At 42.0% G+C, this 18767-nt stretch overlaps 1 protein-coding gene across 2 annotated transcripts in view; it reads right to left on the reverse strand.

Moving 5' to 3' along the window:
* prkcab (protein kinase C, alpha, b) overlaps nt 1-18767 on the reverse strand; it is a 92637-nt gene that overhangs the window by 14626 nt on the left and 59244 nt on the right. For both annotated transcript variants that reach the window (XM_068718469.1, XM_068718470.1), the window contains exons 4-8: nt 15318-15429; nt 12805-12933; nt 2615-2771; nt 2336-2470; nt 837-930 (exon numbers count right to left, since the gene is read on the reverse strand). In XM_068718469.1, the coding sequence (XP_068574570.1) occupies nt 837-930; nt 2336-2470; nt 2615-2771; nt 12805-12933; nt 15318-15429 (627 nt within the window). The remainder of the gene's footprint in view (nt 1-836; nt 931-2335; nt 2471-2614; nt 2772-12804; nt 12934-15317; nt 15430-18767) is intronic.

The following is an 18767-nucleotide window of genomic DNA, read 5'->3' on the forward strand; positions in this document are numbered from 1 at the left end:
TTAGGTTACATTAAAAGACCACGCCAGTTTTAGCTTGACTTGACTACAACCATTGATACAATGCTGCCAACCATTTACAAAGCAAACAATAGTGTTTTTGAGTTTTGAATGTCATTTATCAGGCAACTATTAATTTTGAAGTGAAACAACAAAGTCTCAAAAAACCTGCTTGGAAGAAAATGTTACGACATTAAACATTGTATTAACTTTTATTCTAGTCAGAGTTACATTCATGCTTCACATTATCATCAGCAGAGTACACACTTACACACAATAAGTATGCTCTTACAACTATAAACAATTTAACAGCAATGAACTTGTACAGTAAAAATAAAACATGCAAAAGGGACTGGTGTGGTCGGAAAAATAAGACCAAACTGCTAAAAATTAATAATAAATAAGATGCAATATTAGAAAGCAGGAACACTTTCCAGGTGTTTTTCTACATCATGTTTTTTCTACAGCATCAGCTTCTTCTAGACCATCTACATGACTTTTCCTTCTGTATTACTTCTCAAACTAAGTCATGTCCCACTGTAAACAAAGAAGGTAATGTCTCCTCTGTATCATGAACTATTATCCACAGCTGCACCTGACTTCTTACATAAGGCTGTCAAGAACTTGCTTCCTTTATCAAATGTAAGCTTACACTGTAAATGCGTACGGGGACGTTCCCTTAGATAAAGAGCCTTCACTTTATTAATGCATGGAGAAAGTGATCTCCTTCACTCCTCTCAAGTGAGCAACAGCTCCAGGTTAACATGACAGAAGGGAAGAAGTGAGAAATAAAAAATCATTATGGTTTTATTGAATGTTACGATTTCAGTTGACCTCACCTCAAACTTCTGCCTGAGCTCCAGGTTGACGTCGTCCATCTCAGGGATGGGAACATTGTAATACTCTCCCTCCTCCAGGTTCAGCAACTTGTACCTGATAGAGGCAACAAAAAAGATGGAGAAAAGCGAATCTATATTTGATCTACTTTCCATTGAATAAATCATCCATGCATCTCTCCCCCGGTTCACCCACACAGCGATAAAACTTAACATCTCTGCACCACTTCAATCATCTGATTCCTCTCCTTTGAGTGTTTTGCAGGTCTGCTCTCCGTCAGAAGAGCCAACTAGACTCCATCTCTAATGTACACATCCTCTGGCCATTTGTCTAATGACCTGGAATATACAGCAGACAACACACACACACACACACACACACACACACACACACACACACACACACACACACACACACACACACACACAGGAGCGGAGCTACATTTGTATGCACAGGTATTTCCTGAAGCTCTGTAACTGTGCACAAAGCAGCAGTCAATCAGGCTTGGTTTGGGCTAGGTGGCGGCGGGTATGCTAACATGGCCGCGTGGTGTGAGCGTGTGTTTATCATTATGAGACAAAGCAGGCAGACAAAGACAGAGAGACGAGGAAATGACGCCGACAGGTGCTTTTTCTTAACATGAATGGAGTCAGCGGTATTCATGTCTGCACACGGTGTGCTGCTGTGAAACAGTGACGTTGGTTGGTTGGTCGGTGGCCAGTGTAGTATCAAGTTAACACCATGGCAGACTGCAGGAACCACGTTCACTTACTGTTATGTCATTCCTCTTAAAGGACCAATTAACACATTGTTAGCTGTGTTAAAAGTCCTTTAAAGACCTTTACATAAATGGGAATAGACACACAGTAAGAACACACAGTCAGGTCTGAGCTTGGAATGAAGATTTTACAATGCAATGAATCCACAGGACTAGTGATTAATATTCATTCATTATCTTTGTTACGCCAGTCTTTCTTTTGGCCTCTTTTTGGAAATGAGAGGCCAGTGCCTGGAGCACCCACACCTTTTGGCCTTTGAGCTGTTTGTTGGCTGCTGTGAGCTTAGTCGTACTGCTGAAACTCTGTTTTTGATAACTCCTTGATACAGCTCTGTTCTAGTTATCTTTGTCTTGGCTGGCTAGTTGGTAGAAATGCTTTGTTTAACCAGTCTGGGTAAATTTGGGGAAGCTTTGTATGGAATAAACCAATGAGAGCAACATACACTGTATATACCACCAGAATATTAAAGTAAGACTAGTTTAATCACTCATTAGTTTCAGCAATACCGGTAGTGACACTGGTACAATACTTTGCATGCAGTTTACTGTGCTTGATTGTTTTACATGCAAAGCGTGTTGTACTGCGCTGTATAAAAGCAGCAGGTAATGTCAATCTAATTTCTTCGCTGGCTGGCTGTCATAACTTCCTGACAGCAGCTGATGTTTTCGGAGAATGTGAAACGTTCACCCTCATAAGTGAAAGGGACTAAAAAGACAACCCACCATCCACAGTTGGGGGCTTTGATGAGCTCGGACACTCCAAACGACATGGAGCCCATGAAGTCGTTGCGGGTGGTTCGGTCCCAATCCCACACCTCGATGGACAGCCGGCGGTCCTTATCTGATGCTTTGAGCTTACTGAATAACACATACACATACACACAGGAGAAAAAGTAACATGTAAGGACAAGAGACTGCAAGAACAAAATTAGTTCTTAAAATGTCTCCTTCAGATCTACTTTCATTTCGTAACCTTGTATCGTGAAGTGATCATTAACTCACAAGCTGAAGGACTCGTTCCAGCAGGGGTTGAGAGAGGAACGGATGGTTCTGGTCTTCTGTTTGGTCTCGTTCTTTGGGTCGGGGATGAGCTTGAGTTTAACATAAGGATCTGATAGACCATTTGGATCCATAGGGATCAGGTTCCTGGCTTCACCCACTAGACGATGGAAGAGAAGATAGGGAGAGAAAGTGTAACCATATACAGTTGTGGTCAAAAGTTTACATACACTTGTAAAGAACATAATGTCATGGCTCTCTTGAGTTTCCAGTTATTTCTACAACTCTGATTTTTCTCTGATAGAGTGATTGGAATAGATACTTCTTTGTCACAAAAAACATTCATGAAGTTTGGTTCTTTCATGACTTTATTATGGGTTAACAGAAAAAGTGACAAAATCTGCTGGGTCAAAAATATACATACAGCAACATGAATTAGCAATTTTAGTGACTTAGAAAGTTGTGTCAATGAAATGAGCTTCATAGCATGGCCTCTTAACTTCTTGTGAGTGATTATGAGTGACTACAGCTGGTGACTTCTCTGAGGCCATTTAAATAGGGCTCATTGGATACAAACGCCCACAAACGCTACAATGGGAAAGTCAAAGGAGCTCAGCATGGATCTGAAAAAGCGAATCGTTGACTTGAACAAGTCAGGAAAGTCACTTGGAGCCATTTCAAAGCAGCTGCAGGTCCCAAGAGCAACAGTGCAAACAATTGTTTGTAAGTATAAAGTGCATGGCACTGTTTTGTCACTGCCACGATCAGGAAGAAAACGCAAGCTATCACCTGCTGCTGAGAGAAAATTGGTCAAGAGGGTGAAGAGTCAACCGAGAACCACCAAAAAGCAGATCTGCCAAGAATTAGAAGCTGCTGGAACACAGGTGTCAGTGTCCACAGTCAAGCGTGTTTTGCATCTCCATGGACTGAGAGGCTGCCGTGCAAGAAGGAAGCCCTTGCTCCAAAAGTGGCACCTTAAGGCTCGACTGAAGTTTGCTGCTGATCACGTGGACAAAGATAAGACCTTCTGGAGGAAAGTTCTGTGGTCAGACGAAACAAAAATCGAGCCGTTTGGCCACAATGCCCAGCAATATGTTTGGAGGAGAAAAGGTGAGGCCTTTAACCCCAAGAACACCATGCCTACCGTCAAGCACGGTGGTGGTAGTATTATGCTGTGGGGCTCTTTTGCTGCCAATGGAACTGGTGCTTTACAGAGAGTAAATGGGGATAATGAAGAAGGAGGATTACCTTCAAATTCTTCAGGATAACCTAAAATCATCAGCCCGAAGGTTGGGTCTTGGGCGCAGTTGGGTGTTCCAACAGGACAATGACCACAAACGCACATCAAAAGTGGTAATGGAATGGCTAAATCAGGCTAGAATTAGGGTTTTAGAATGGCCTTCTCAAAGTCCTGACTTAAATCCCATTGAGAACATGTGGACAATGCTGAAGAAACAAGTCCATGTCAGAAAGCCAACAAATTTAACTGAACTGCACCAATTCTGTCAAGAGGAGTGGTCAAAGATTCAACGAGAAGCTTGCCAGAAGCTTGTGGATGGCTACCAAAAGCTCCTAATTGAAGTGAAAATGGCCAAGGGACATGTAACCAAATATTAGCACTGCTGTATGTATATTTTTGACCCAGCAGATTTGATCACTTTTTCTGTTAACCCATAATAAAGTAATGACAGAACCAAACTTCATGAATGTTTTTTGTGACAAAGAAGTATCTGTTCCAATCACTCTATCAGAGAAAAATCAGAGTTGTAGAAATAACTGGGAAACTCAAGAGAGCCATGACATTATGTTCTTTACAAGTGTATGTAAACTTTTGACCACAACTGTATGTGTGTTTGTGTGTGTTTGAGCCACGGGCAAAAATCAGATACTTCATGACTCCATGCTGACTCAGGGGTTAAAATGCACAGAGATGGGGCAGTGAGTCACTGCAAGTCACTCTGAGGCCTGACGGCAAGCAGAACAGATATGAGCTTCAGTCCAAGCAGATTAACTCTCTGTACTACATGTGTGGATTACATCACGCAAGTCTTTGCAAGTTACAGATCATAATGTGTAGCATCGAGAATTTGGCTGGCCAGATTTGTAGTCTCATTTAATTCTTCAAACATTCTTAATTTATTTAGGTGAAGTTCAGAGTAAAACTGCTTGTGCTTTGTGGCAACTAAGTTTGGCTTCTTTATTGTAGGAAAAATGTTTCATGTTCAGGTTCAGTGTTTCCTGCTTTTATTTTGAAGTCAACTCATGTGTCTTGTCTTGTTTTACCTCCTGCCTTTGTGTTTGTCTGCCCCGCCCTCATTAGTTTCACACTCCTGCTCACCTGTTCCCACTTCCTCGTTACTTAGTCCCTATTTATACCAGACAAGTTCCCTTCTTTGTCCGTTGTGCTGGGAGTTCTGTACCAGGTTCCCTTTGCCTGCTGTTTCCTGCCCGTTATGTTGGACTCCAGCTTGTGAGCTTTATTTATAGATTAAATCACTGCATTGTTTCTGCTGCTCTATTGTTTTTGATTGGACAAAGGGAACGTAGAGGGAATGCCACTCAGGTGAGGAGATGGGCGGGGCCAGGCGGAGCTGATTATGAAAGTGGGAACAGGTGTATACAGGTGGGAGGTAACCGGGACTGGCAAGAGAGTCTGAGGGCATCTAGTGGAGGGTTTGAGACTGGCAGGTCTGGGGAGCGAGACCACTGCATGTGACCTGAGGGATAAGTAAGCAGGCAAAACAACCAATTAGCCAGAAAGTCCCGTGACATAGATCTGTGTTTCTGTCCTCAGTTACTCAGCTAATGGCTCATCAAATCAGACACCACATATGCTGACAGCAGGTGCTGTGAAGCAAAACATACTGTCAAAATTCACTTGTGAAACTGCACCAACTGGTTTATAACGCTGGTGAGTGTTAGGGTGCACACAAACAACTGCAAAATCACATCAGTAAACAATTAAACTACACTCTTCTTCCCCGTAGTGCTCTCTTTCTAATGGTCAGGCAATAAGTGAGCAGATAATGTGAGGGACGAGTGACGCTTCCCTGTGTGATAACTGACAAATGGAAAAAAGGAGTGCGGTTACATAGCAACAGGAGGCGGGGTGGGGGGGTAGCATGAGTATGCCATTTTCACCATGGCGACAGCATCTACTGTAAGTGGCCAATGGGCCGACTCCAGCGCTGCCCCACTTGGCAACATCACATGAACGCGCAAATAAATGTCAATATTTAAGCAACGACTGTAGAGAAAAGAAAGAAAAGAGTGAAACCACCACAGACCAGATCACAATAAATCCTCTTAAAGCGTGTTTATCAGCTCCAACCTCCCCACTCTGCATATTTTAATGCAATCCCACACAGAGTGAACAAGGAGAAAGACAAAGCTGTAATCTAAATGTTTCAAGGAGTCAGTGTGAACTTTCACACAAGGACTCGTTCGCTTCTTCATTAAAACACCATAAATATCGAACGGCTGAATACAAAGCAAACATTAGAAAGGAAGTGTAATTTAAATATCATTTAGTTCTGTGTTGGTGAGATTTAATCTGATTTTGACATTTATCTGTTCCTCGCTGGGTGTGAGAGTAAGGTTAGTAAGAACATGCTTTTACGGTATACAAAGTTATGAATTATGAAAGAAAACTCGAGCAGAATAAAAACAATGATGGAACAGAAACAAAGACAAATTACGAGGATTAGTGGATTAATTGATTAGTCAAACAATAGAAAATACTAAACGGCAAATCTTTTGATTATCAATGAATCATTAAATCCATTTTAAGGGAAAAATGCCCCAAATCTACTTTTCCCTGTTTTTCATATGACTGTTTGCTGGTTTTTTTTTTTTTTTTTTGGGGGGGGGGGGGGGTTGTTTTCTGTCATTTAACTGACTAAAAGGTTGATCAAATCCAATATCAATATTATAACTAAGTATTAGTTCAAACTAACTTCATCTTCATCACTGAGTGAAGAGAGGAGCCAGATGGAGAGAAAAGAGATGAAAAACATTTATTTATGCAGAAATGTGAATTAAAATATTAGCATTATGCTTTAAATTCAACTATAACATACAAAAAACACAAACAAATCTCATGAACATGACGAATAATGAAGTAGTAATGCTGTAATATTTCTTGTCAACTTCTTGTCATGCTCCTCCCGTGTCCTGCAGCAGAGGGCAGTGTAGGTCTCTCTCTCACTGAGTATCTGACACAAGAAGCCAGAGTCAGACGCTTTTACCTTGTTCATGAATGTGTTGCTTCAACCTCACTGTTCACTCCTTATCCAATACAACATCTCAGCTACAGTAATCTCTCTCTCTCTCTCTCTCTCGCTCTCTCTCTCTCTGTCTCTCTGTCTCTCGCTCTCCCACAAGCCTACACACACACACACACACACACACACACACACACACACACACACACACACACACCCGCGCGCACACATAAAATGAAGTAAGAGGAGCAGAAGGAAAATCTCAGCATCCCACGTTCTCATCTAAATCCTCCCCTCCGCTGGCTGTGGCAGCGTAAAAAGCATCAGTCACTTCCATGGCAACGCTGGCGCCAAACAATGCCAATGCAACTTCAACACGCCTGAAAACACACTAATGAGGCAAACACACACACACACACACACACACACACAGATAAACAGACGACGATTGGATATTGTGCGTGCAAGTTACAGACACAGTTAATGTTTTTGTACTTGACACGTACACACACACACACACACACACACACACACACACACACACACACACACACACACACACACACAATGAAACATCATCAGCAGTGATCAAGGACCATTTCTACTGTCTGTGGTTGCTTAGATACAACAAGAGCTGTTTTCCTTCTGTATCCTCCTCTTGCACCTCATGAGGTAGAAACCAATCAAATTTAGATGTTAGTGCTCATGTGTTTTTGTCTCTCTTATTGTAAAACACACATGACATAGAGGTAAAAAGCAGACAAACATGTGTTAACCCAACCCGAGGATCCACTAATCCACCATCACTGAACACAAGCCTGCTGTTTTCATCACGCAAACATGCATCACGGGAGAAGCAAAGCGACCAGCATGCATCTCCTCCGCTGGTGTCGTGCAAACTGTCGCGCACTGAGGGACACAGGAGTGAAATGGTCTGCTTTTTCACAAACAATACAGCACAATAAGAAAGTGCACTGGCACTTAGAGGAGACTTTTAGAGCCTGGTTCCTTTGTTGTTTGGAGATAATGAATGACAAAGTTCAAGACCTCTCTTCTCCAAAATGCTTATTTATTGTCTTATACCTCAGATAATTTATCTAAAGTGCTGAGTGTTATTTCCCTGCACTTACAGAACAACTGAAGACAATAAGGCTGAGCTGAAACTTGCAGCCGCACAAAGACAGTCAACCATTTCCTGTGATGCTTTTTTTTAATGATATTCTTATAAGAAAACACACATCCAAGCTCACAGTATCTCCTGTATCTAAGCTGAATATCTGCTTAATAAAAAAAAAAATATGCCACAGCGGGAGAAAATGACATATCATTTGGATCCCGGGGCGGGTGCGTGCAGGGGCTGCAGTGGGCCGACAGAGTAATCTCCCAAAAAAGGCTTTGAAATTCAAATGTGTTGTTGCATAACAATGCCATGTGCAACCAATGAATGCCTGATAATCTGAAGGGGAAAGCTGCACGGCCAAACGGAAGCTGGATGGATCCCCGCAGTGCACTGTCAGGGATCTGAACACACACACACACACACACACACACACACACGCACACACACACACACAGTGGAGGGAGAAAATGATTAATCGATGATTAAGGTTTCTATTTGTGGTTGTGGTCGCTTGAAGAAAGCGCAATCAGAAAATTCAACAAAGGCCGGGCTTAAGAAGGAAATGTTCACTGATACTAAGTGAGACATGAGTGGTGCTTTATAGTACTTTGTAAATTTCCACCCACACTCCCTTCATTCAAGATTCATTGAGCACATTTTTAAGTGAATTATTGAAAGGCCTGTAGGATAATGACTCTATACAAACACAATTGTTGTTTTATGCAGAAATTGACTTTTTTTTATAATTTTTTTAAAATATGTTTGTCAGTAATTGACTGTTCCCTAACCCTCCCCCAAACAAAGAATGAAAGAAATCAATAAGTAAATATAATATCCCATATTCATATAAATATGAAGATGTGATTACAAATGCATAACATTGTTTTGTATTATTCAATATCTGTTCATGCTGTTTTAGTTGTTAACACAATCAAATTCTTAAAAATGTTCAAATGTTTTGCTTAAAACTATATTTATAAAATAAAACAAAATATAAAATAATTGTAAAACACAACGTAATCACAATTTGTGCATTAGACAACGCAGACAACGGCCACGCTCCAATGAGATACAGAGACACATGCAGTAACTGTGATCCTCATATTTGACAAAAGCCTCTTAGAATTAAAAGTCTAATATTATATATATATATATATATATATATATATATATATATATATATATATATATATATATATATTTTATATATATATAATTAAGCCTGTATGTGTACAACTAGCCTGTTATTGTCAGTTGAGAAAAATAATAAGTCATTGTTCTTCACTGTGCTTCAAACCTGAGGCGAACATGTCAGCAGTGGGATATCTCACCCTGAGTCAACCGCTGTGTCCTGGTCCTCAGATGGCCTCTGTGTGTGTGTGTGTGTGTGTGTGTGTGTGTGTGTGTGTGTGTGTGCGTGTGTGTGCGCGTGTGTGTATGTGGGCAGATTATGAAGGGTCGTTTGCATGTTAGTCTTTTCTTAAAGCTCCAGAATAAACCTCGGCTCATGCCCGCAGGTGGTTTATGTCACTTTCGCTAAAAGAGACGTTGATCATGAAGACGAGTAAAGAGAAGGATGAAAGAGGTAATTAGCGGGTAAAAAAAGAGAAACAAACAAACAAGGTATAGAGGAAGATGATGAGAGACCGAAGATGTAGTAGAAGAAGAAGAACATTAGAGCCAGAGGGGAAAGGACCAGTCATGCAACTGGTTTCAGCTGGTAGGAAAAGAGAGGATGACAGAAAAAAAGGACAGCTGTTGATGTCTCATTGAGGAAGAAAACGAAGGAAGAGGACTGAATGGACAAGAGCGCAGCAGGTATGGAGGGAAAATAGATGACAAGAGGCCGGGAGGAAGACATGCTGCGGTCTCGAAGGAACAGGTAGAAGAAGATTACAGGAAATGTCAATATAGGAAGAAGGGATGGAGAGGAGAGATAAAGGGAAGAAAGGAGAGGAGGGTGGTTACAGAGAGGAAGAGGAAGCGGAAGAGAGAGAGAGAGAGAGAGAGAGAGAGAGAGAGAGAGAGAGAGAGAGAGAGAGACCAGGATATGTGTGTGCTTTCTTGGCTGGAAAGATTTAATCAAGTTCACATCGGAGCGGTGAACCACAAAGGCCCGCCACTTGTCTGTGGGAGCCGGAGGGGAGCCGGAGAACAAGCTGAGGCTTCACTGTTCAGACCGCTGCCATTTGAGAGGAGGAAAAAACACGAAACAAAACAGTGCCGAACATCCACTTCCTCTGCCGTCTAACCCTCCTGCGCAGTTCTCCGTATCGCCCTTTATCTTCTTTTCTCTATCAATCACAGTCCATGCTGTGTCTCAACTGATCCTTCACTATCACAGAAGTTTACGTCTGATTTTCTATCCTTTTAATTGAATCTGTATACTTGAAAGCACAATGAGTAAAGATATTAGATAAAGTGGCTTTCTCCCTCTGGCAACTTTGACATTAAATCCTCCTCATTATGCCTTTTAAGCTACACTAGTCAATATTTTTTATATTACCAATGGATCAAATCACTGTGTGTAATGTGACTCACTCAAAGTGATGAACCCACCGACCCCCTCAGCTCTACCGAGCATTTTAACATCTTTCAGGTCATTGTTTTGGTTTTCTGCCCTCAAAAGTTTCTGTTCTGATTCAGTCTCACCACATTTGTCAAGATCATTTCAAACAGCAGGCAGCTGCAGTCAGTGGAGAGAAAAAAAAATCTCTGTACAATATACCAAACAGTAGACAGACAAAGTTGGCAACAAGCTGGTGAGCACAGTGCAGCGTTTAGCAGCTTAAGAGCCAGATATTTCTAGAATGTGTGTTCCAAATTAGCACTGAAATATTCATGAAACCAATGTGACATCAGAAGGCAGAAACAAAATGGAGCGTGGTGCCGTGCTACTTTTCACCTCTTGATAAAAATTCAGCAAGCTGCACTACTTCACTCACAGCAATATGAGAAACCTCTTCATAATTTAAATATAACCTAAAGCTATAAGGAGGCATGTCATGTAATCATGACTAGAATTCAAACCCTTAGTTCACCCTAAGTGGTACAAATATTTGTATTTAATAGTATTCTTGTGCTTTTAATGGCCGGTATGTGGCGTGTGATTTGCCTTTTTTCTTTCTCCAAATTACCATTATCTTTAAAAATCACATGCTCACTTAAGAACTGATCCGTGTTGTTATTGGTATCGGTATCAGTATTGCACCAATAAGTATTGGTACTGCAGCACGTTCTTTAGAGTTGACACAGTGTGAAGCAACACTTTCACAAACACCGGGTGTTTTGGTGTGTGTACGCATGGAAATTAAGGCCGACGCGAGAGCGCACATCAATCAAACATCTTCTCTCCGTGAACGTGAGCCCGTTCACGTTCAGCTGTGTCCATTCAGCCTGATCTGAAAGGACTGAGGTAACCATGCCGACGAGACCGCCGCCGTCATATTCGGCCTCGTTTCCTCGTTCTCGCCGACGGTGGTCGTCACTTCACAACACGGACATAAAACAGGACATGTGACTGACAGCTAGATCGGACACTCCTCAGCAGTAAGAGAGCTGGATGTTTTATGAATAATAATAATAATATAAAACTGAATAGCAGAGTGAACAAATGCTGTAAGCTGACTGTGAGATTCCTTTCCCTCCCAGTTTATTTCCATCTGGGTGACTATAAACAAACAAACACATTTTTCTGAAAGCAATATATTTCCAAGTCAATCACATTCTAACCCGGCTGTAGCCGGAGGTTATTCCTGTTTGATCCCCGCTGAGTTAAAAACACTTTATTGGCCTCAGCACTCGTAACGTTCCCTGACCACCACTGTCTCGCCATGTTTGTGTGTTTGTGTGTGTGACAGAGAAGTGAGCCGGCAGTCATCTCTTCCTGCCAACGGGGTTTTAACACCAGAGAGTTGTCCACTCCAGGTGCTGCTGTTGACTGACAGGATAATTTGGAAGTGTTGAAAATACACACACACACACACACACACACACACACACACAAACACACACACACACACACACACACACACACACACACACACGCAGGCTATGAAGGCAGCCATTTTCATGCTGATGCAAGCTACATTGTTTTTAAAGTTCTCTGGAGGTTTTTTTTAATGTTTTTGTCGAAGTTACAGTTGGATTTCAGCTTTAATTATTAAGTTGAAATTAGATTTGATTTCCTGTGGTTTCAGGTAAAAAAACTTCTGGAATCACATAAAGCTTAATTCCCTGTGTGCAGTGGTCCTTGTCGCGGCATTCAAAATGTGATAATACAAAGTGTTTGAAGACGTGACACATTTTTACGGGTGTTTCTCTTATCATATCCTTACTAAGCATGTGCGGCAGTGAGTTATCAGTAACGTTATAGCTGTGAGTGTAACAGTACAGTCTGCACAGTTTAGGATATTTGTCGTGAGTCGGGGGTCACATGACCTTCAGTTCTGACTGTTGCCACTACCCAAAAATCAGCACGGGGCTGTGAGGTGATTTTTTGGTTGATTTGGAAATAAAAGCTGGATTAGCTCAAAAAGTGACACCCGGTGCAGTTTAAGTCAGTTGACAGAGAAAAGTTCCTCAGCATCCTCTCAGTGTCCCTGAGTCAATGAGTGAGTGACCAGTTAAAGCAAGCGTCTGGCTACAGGCAGAATAAACACAGTTTTTCTAATTAGTTCATTAACACAAGTCTAATCCTCTCTTTGGAGCCCAAAGTTATAAATATTACTATAGAGATTTCTTTCAATGGTCTGAAAATCCCTCACACTCACACACGAGGGAACCTCTTGCTCACGTCACTTTGAGACTGCACAACACAAAACTACATGCTGATGAAGAACGAGACCGACCTGTGACGTGTAGCCGGTCCAAGCTGACCTCGATCTTGAGGAAGAGGCGACCCCGGCGCTCTGTGTGGTCCGTCCCACACAGGCTTGGCACGTTGACCACACACTGGTTGTGCACGTTCATGTCGCAGGCTGCAGAGAGACAGAACGTAGAGGTGTGTCGAGTTCATTGGTACGGGACTCTTCTTAGGATCTCGTCAGAACAGAGAAAAGCACCGCTTTCTATAACTCCATGCATTTGAGGGTGAATTATGTATACAAAAGGTTAGATTACACATTACGCTGAATTTAAAAAGTTGTTAAATGCAATTTGTGATGCACTTTTGCATGGAAAAAGCTCTGCTTCTGGTAGAAAATGTGCGAAAGTAGTTGTGTGTTGTGTGTTGTGTGTTGTGTGACGGGGCGGGAAAAGAAACTTGAATTAACCGTATTATTCTACAGAGATCTCAATTACATTTTACAAGGAGCTTTGCTTTGAATTTCCCCAAAAAGAATGAATAAAAGATGAATACAATTAATGAATATTTTAAAACACCAACAAAAAGAGGACAAGGAGTTAGGATTTTGACCTTAAACCTGAACTTAACCCTAATGCTCAATGAATTAAATTTGCGCTTTTGGACATTTATCAAAAAAGTGCATTTAAGTTTTATTAAAATACAATTTTAAATAAAATCAAGCTACTTGTGGTTTAGAGCGCCTGACAAGTGATCACATGATGAATTATACGGAAATAGCCAATCAGATGCAAGGATTCATTGTAGTACCTTATTCTGCAAACATTTTATCTTCTTTAAAAGATAACTTTCTTTCTCTAAAATCTTTAATATCTCCACGAGCAATTAACATGTAAAAATAACTAATAATTATTTTTGTAATACATAAAAAAGGATGTCTGTAATGGAATAAAAAGAAAACCAGGCTGGAGCAGGGAGGAACTTTTGCTGCTGGTGGAGGTGACACATGTAACAAGAGGGATTCAGTGCCACAATGACAATAACAGACGATGACGATGGTGATTGCAAAATAAATCAATTTCAGCTTTATTCTTGTCGTTTGCAACCTTGAGGAATACAGAAACAAAACAAATGTGGGTTTTGCAGCTGCAAAAAAACAATGTACACATATTGCTTCAGATAACTTATTATTCATCGTGAGTCAGTCGGTTTCAAACAGGTGTGTGCTCACCTCCGTTTCTGTACTGCAGCAATTTAAGACCTCCTCTTTTCAACCTAAGAGACGTCTGAGGTTCGTGACTAGGAGTAATTCTTACTTCCAAAATGTCATGTTTAGCTTAGTTTGATAAAGATCTTGAACTTTCAACGCTTTAACTTTTTAAAGCTCTGGGTCTGAGCTTGTTACTGAGTAACAGTCACACTGATTGTTTTCCTTTTGGAGACCAAATGTGGCCAAAGATTTGTTTTGGAGACATTTCAATGTAAAAATGTAAAATTTGAAATAAGTGAAAGCAGTAATAAAAAGAGCCACGGCTTTTCCTCAAAGGAGACATCAATAAGTAATCGCCACATTAACTTATAATCACTGTGAGCAGATGAGATCATCCCCACTCAGTGGACTAGCAGCTTCCACTATCACACACACACACACACACACACACACACACACACACACACACACACACACACACACACACACACACACACACTTCGACAAAGCCGAACAGATGAGGGACCAGAGGGGAGAGTAAGCATTAGTTCCACCCTTCCCCCTCATTTCCACCTAACTTTCTCCTCCTTTCCTCCCCTCTCTACTTTCCGTCCTCCTCCCTCTTTCTGTCCTCTTCCATCCAACCATCCATTTCTCCTGCTCTCTCCTCCTTTCCTCCCTCCCTCACCACCAGGCAGGCTTGTCAGGCTGACATGCTGGGAGGAGACAAGGAGAGACGAGAGATGGGGAAGCAGCTCGTAATTGCGACGGCCTCTCCACATCAATTTGCTCTTGTGTGTGCTCCCATTACCATCTGCAACGAGGCCGCCACCAGAGACCCACAGATGGATGGACAGAGTAAGAGGAGGGGAGAAGGAGGGTGATGAATGCAGATAACGTGGAGTCAGGAGGGGACAGAGGAGGTAAAGGGAGGGATACAAAGGGGGAGGGACTAAATGTAAAAGCAAATTAAATAAAAAGCATGATTTAGAGAAAAAGAGGGGAAAGGTGTGGAACAGAGAAAACAATTGGGAAATGAAAGAGAAGAAGTAAGGGGAAAAGGAGACTTAAAATGAGTGCAGGATGGGGGTCATACATGCAAAGAAAGAGGAGTTGATAGAGGAGTGTGGGTGGAAAGAATGGGAGCGCAGAGAGGACTCAGCAGGGCAGAACAGTGAATTCTGCCTGGGCTGCAGATGTGGCTGAGAGTAGTTCAGTCTATTCCCATCTGTTCTCATTAGGGCCGACCAGCGCAGCATATTAGAAACAGGTGCACACACGCACACACACACACACACACACACACACGCACACATATGCACATGCACGTAGACAGGGTGTGTACTCACTGTCACATTTCATCCCTTGGTGGATGAGTCCGTACAGCAGTGAACCACAGTGGTCACAGAAGGTGGGACTGCCATATGTGTGGATCTTGAACTTGTGCTTGCTTCTGGGGTCCTGGGCAACAAACAGAGAGGTGGGAAAAGCATGAAATAGTATTAAATGTTATTATAGTGGTAGTAATAGTAGTTATTAAATGTATTAAACCGTCAGGGCCCTCAAGACCCACAGATAGAACCTAAGATATTCTAAATTATAAGATTTAAAAAGCCATCAGCTCTTTTACCATTTTATCAATTCAAATCAACATCTAAACTAAATAAACCCATCAAACCTGCCTATTCAGTTTGTGTTGGCATGTGAAGGGTTAAATGAAGGACCTATCAGAGCTTTGGAACCGCAGCGTCGAGGTCCCGCCCATACACCTGCTCGAGCCAATCACGAGCCAAGGCAAGGTAACAGCCTGTTAGAGTGAGTCACCACCTAGCTACGTTAGCTCAATGGCAGCTCTTTGGCGAGAAAGACACACCGACTAACCATAATATCTCTACAGATACATGTTCTAATACACAGATTCGTGACGATTATGGAAAGTTTAGTGACATCTCCTCTCTTGTACAATTCCCGAGCTTCCGATCCCGCGACGACTTCACTCAGAGCAGCTGTCAATCATGACGTCTCACGGATTTATGACATGTACTGCAGCTAGCCACCAGGGGGCGATCAAGGTATTTTTGGCTTAGGAGCATTAGCGATTCAATAAGAGACTAATTTCAAATGACAGTAAAATTGACCAATAATATCTTCACTCTACGTGGGTGGACTTTGTTATCACTAACTTTGTGACAAGTTCAGTCCGCCTGGGGGACAGGGTGCGAAAAAAGTTTTCAAATAATGCGATCGTCAAAGGGTAAGTGATTTAAAACACAACAGGCCAACGTGCCAACTGCTTCTGTATGTTAAGGTTTGTGTGGGAGGACGGACATCTTAATGACAAATAAACTGTGACATAATTAATAGGCCGCTGGGCCAATCTAATAATACTATTTATGAACAGTATCGCTTTTGTTGGTGAGTTTCAAACTGCCATGATCACTGTCCACTGTCCATGGTTCTGAAGTGTGTGTCTCTAATGCTTGCTCTGCTGTGTGTTGCTGTCATGATGTTATAGGTTTACATGGGGTGTTGGTGGATTTGTGTGGCTGGTCGGCCCGATGTCACTCTACTCCACTGAAGTGCAACACACAGCTTGTGTGATGATGCTGTTAGGATAAGGAGGATTTGCATTTTGCTATAGAAATAATCTGTCTTTTGTCCTGGTGAACTCTCACTCTCTTCGTTCTCTTTGTTCATTACATTGCTAAGGCTGGACTTGAGTCTTCATTTTTGTTTCAGAGCTGGAATTGACACGAGTACCTTTTGCAGTATTATAAGAGAGGACACAGTAAGGCTGGTAGTTTTCTTTTTTCTTGATTAGAGAAGGGGGGGGGGGGGTCAGAGGGCCAAGGTCTGAGAGGAACTAAAACATATCTTTTTAACTTGCAACATTTCTTTGTAAGAGGAATAAAAATGGACCTTTCTTACAACATCTGTTCCTCACTCTACAGCTTAATGTCTCCCTCAGAAATGAACAGAATTAATTATTGCACATAGCATCCAAACAGAGCAGATTGTTTTGCCTCATTGAGACACATAACAGTATTTCACTTTTAATTTCTCAGTACGCTTGTTTTTAGCTGTATGATGCATCATATCCGCGATATCATCGGGGGACGAGACTTTCGCATTGAGAAACAGAAAGAAAGAAAGAAAGAAAGAAAGAGAGAAAGAAAGAAAGAAATATCCAGATGGAAAGGAGATGTCAGAGCGTTATCAGTGCGTGGGAACGTGAAAGGTTTGAGTGTTTTTCGTGCTTGGTGTCGGTTCTCTCCATCTTGTCATCCTGGAGGCCTTCCCAGCATCGCTTTTCAAGTGTTATTAAGGCACAAATACACACCGTACAGTGATCGTACAGCGCCAGCAGTAGCGTAACTGAGAAACTGTTTATCTTGGCCACAACATCTGGCACCGAGGCTGAGTAAATAAGCAAGTTGAGGATTGATGCTCTGATAGGTTTCCAAGAAACCGGATCGGATTATAAAAAGAAGAGTAATGTGTTCTTCAGCACATGTCATGCCATTCAATTTGTAGAAAATCGATTGATATATCCTCCAGTCAATATTGTGATAACGGAAGTTAGCTAATATCTACAATCAGCACGAAACAAAACATAGCTGTAATTAAAGCCCAACAAACGAGGGTGGATAAACCCCCACCAACGTCGCCTCCATCACAATGAAATGTGTCAGAATGGCTGCATCTGTAATTATACAGGCCACTGACTGAGTAAGTGGGCACCCGTCGGAGAAAAGTGCCTTTTTTTTCTTCCTCACAAGCATAACAACATGACGACAGAAGGAGGTGGAGAAAGAGCCGTAGAGGGCAAGTCTGTGTTTGAGAGAGGAGAGAGTTGTTGGGCGGTTTATGATTGGCAGTGAAATGAGTCAGCACAGTGAGGGTCCCTGAAAAGTCTAATTAACATGTAGTTAGCTCGCCTATTTTTTTTTTTGCTCCTTTCCTACGGCCTTTCCTGGAGGATTTTCTTGAGAAAAACCAAACAGATGGCTCAGTCGTCTCTCTCCGCCGGGTTTCCCTCCCAAACCATTTTCGCCTCCTGACTGCATTCTTTTCAACCTTTCAATTGTGGGAAGTATGAATTTAGAGACTTGCTGGGTAAACAACAGGGACCAGGGACTCAGATGAGCTCTCTCTCTCTCTCTCTCTCTCTCTCTCTCTCTCTCTCTCCTTCCTTTGACTTTGTGTCATTGTGTCTCTGTCGGTGCTCCCCTCCTCCTGGGATCCATGGGTGAAATTGAAACAGCATGCTTTCCAACCACAGTCATCCCGAGACTTCGGGCAGGAAGGGCCCGGGTGTGAAGATGTAATTTGCTCAGCACTATGGGCTTCCGCATGTGTGTGTGTGTGTGTATGCATGCATTTATTCCACCCTTTAGGCCATCTCAGAGCCTTGTGTTGGTGCAAAAAACCCTAAAAAGGCACATGCACGGTACAGCCCGAACAGCCCGAAACACACACACACACACACACACACACACACACACACACACACACACACACACAAAAACGGACCTAAAATGATCTCTCTCCTTGCTCTCAAAGCCCAGAGAAATTATGATATACTAAGACAACACAAAGTGTAACCTCCAAAATAACAATACAGTTGAACCGAAATCTCTCTCTGCATGAGCTTCTCTTTCCTGCAGCATTATCTGCAATTAAAAAAAAGAAAGCCTCTTTATCTTTGCAAGGCACAAAGCGTTTCAGGCTCTGCCAAATGAAGGAATGAAGAAGTGCTCCCCTATATAGTTCTCCTGTATTTAAATTCAATGGACTTT

Source organism: Cebidichthys violaceus, unplaced genomic scaffold (assembly GCF_023349555.1).
Source record: "Cebidichthys violaceus isolate CVI_PGR_0920_01 unplaced genomic scaffold, fCebVio1.0.p SCAF_23, whole genome shotgun sequence".
Taxonomy (NCBI): domain Eukaryota; kingdom Metazoa; phylum Chordata; class Actinopteri; order Perciformes; family Stichaeidae; genus Cebidichthys; species Cebidichthys violaceus.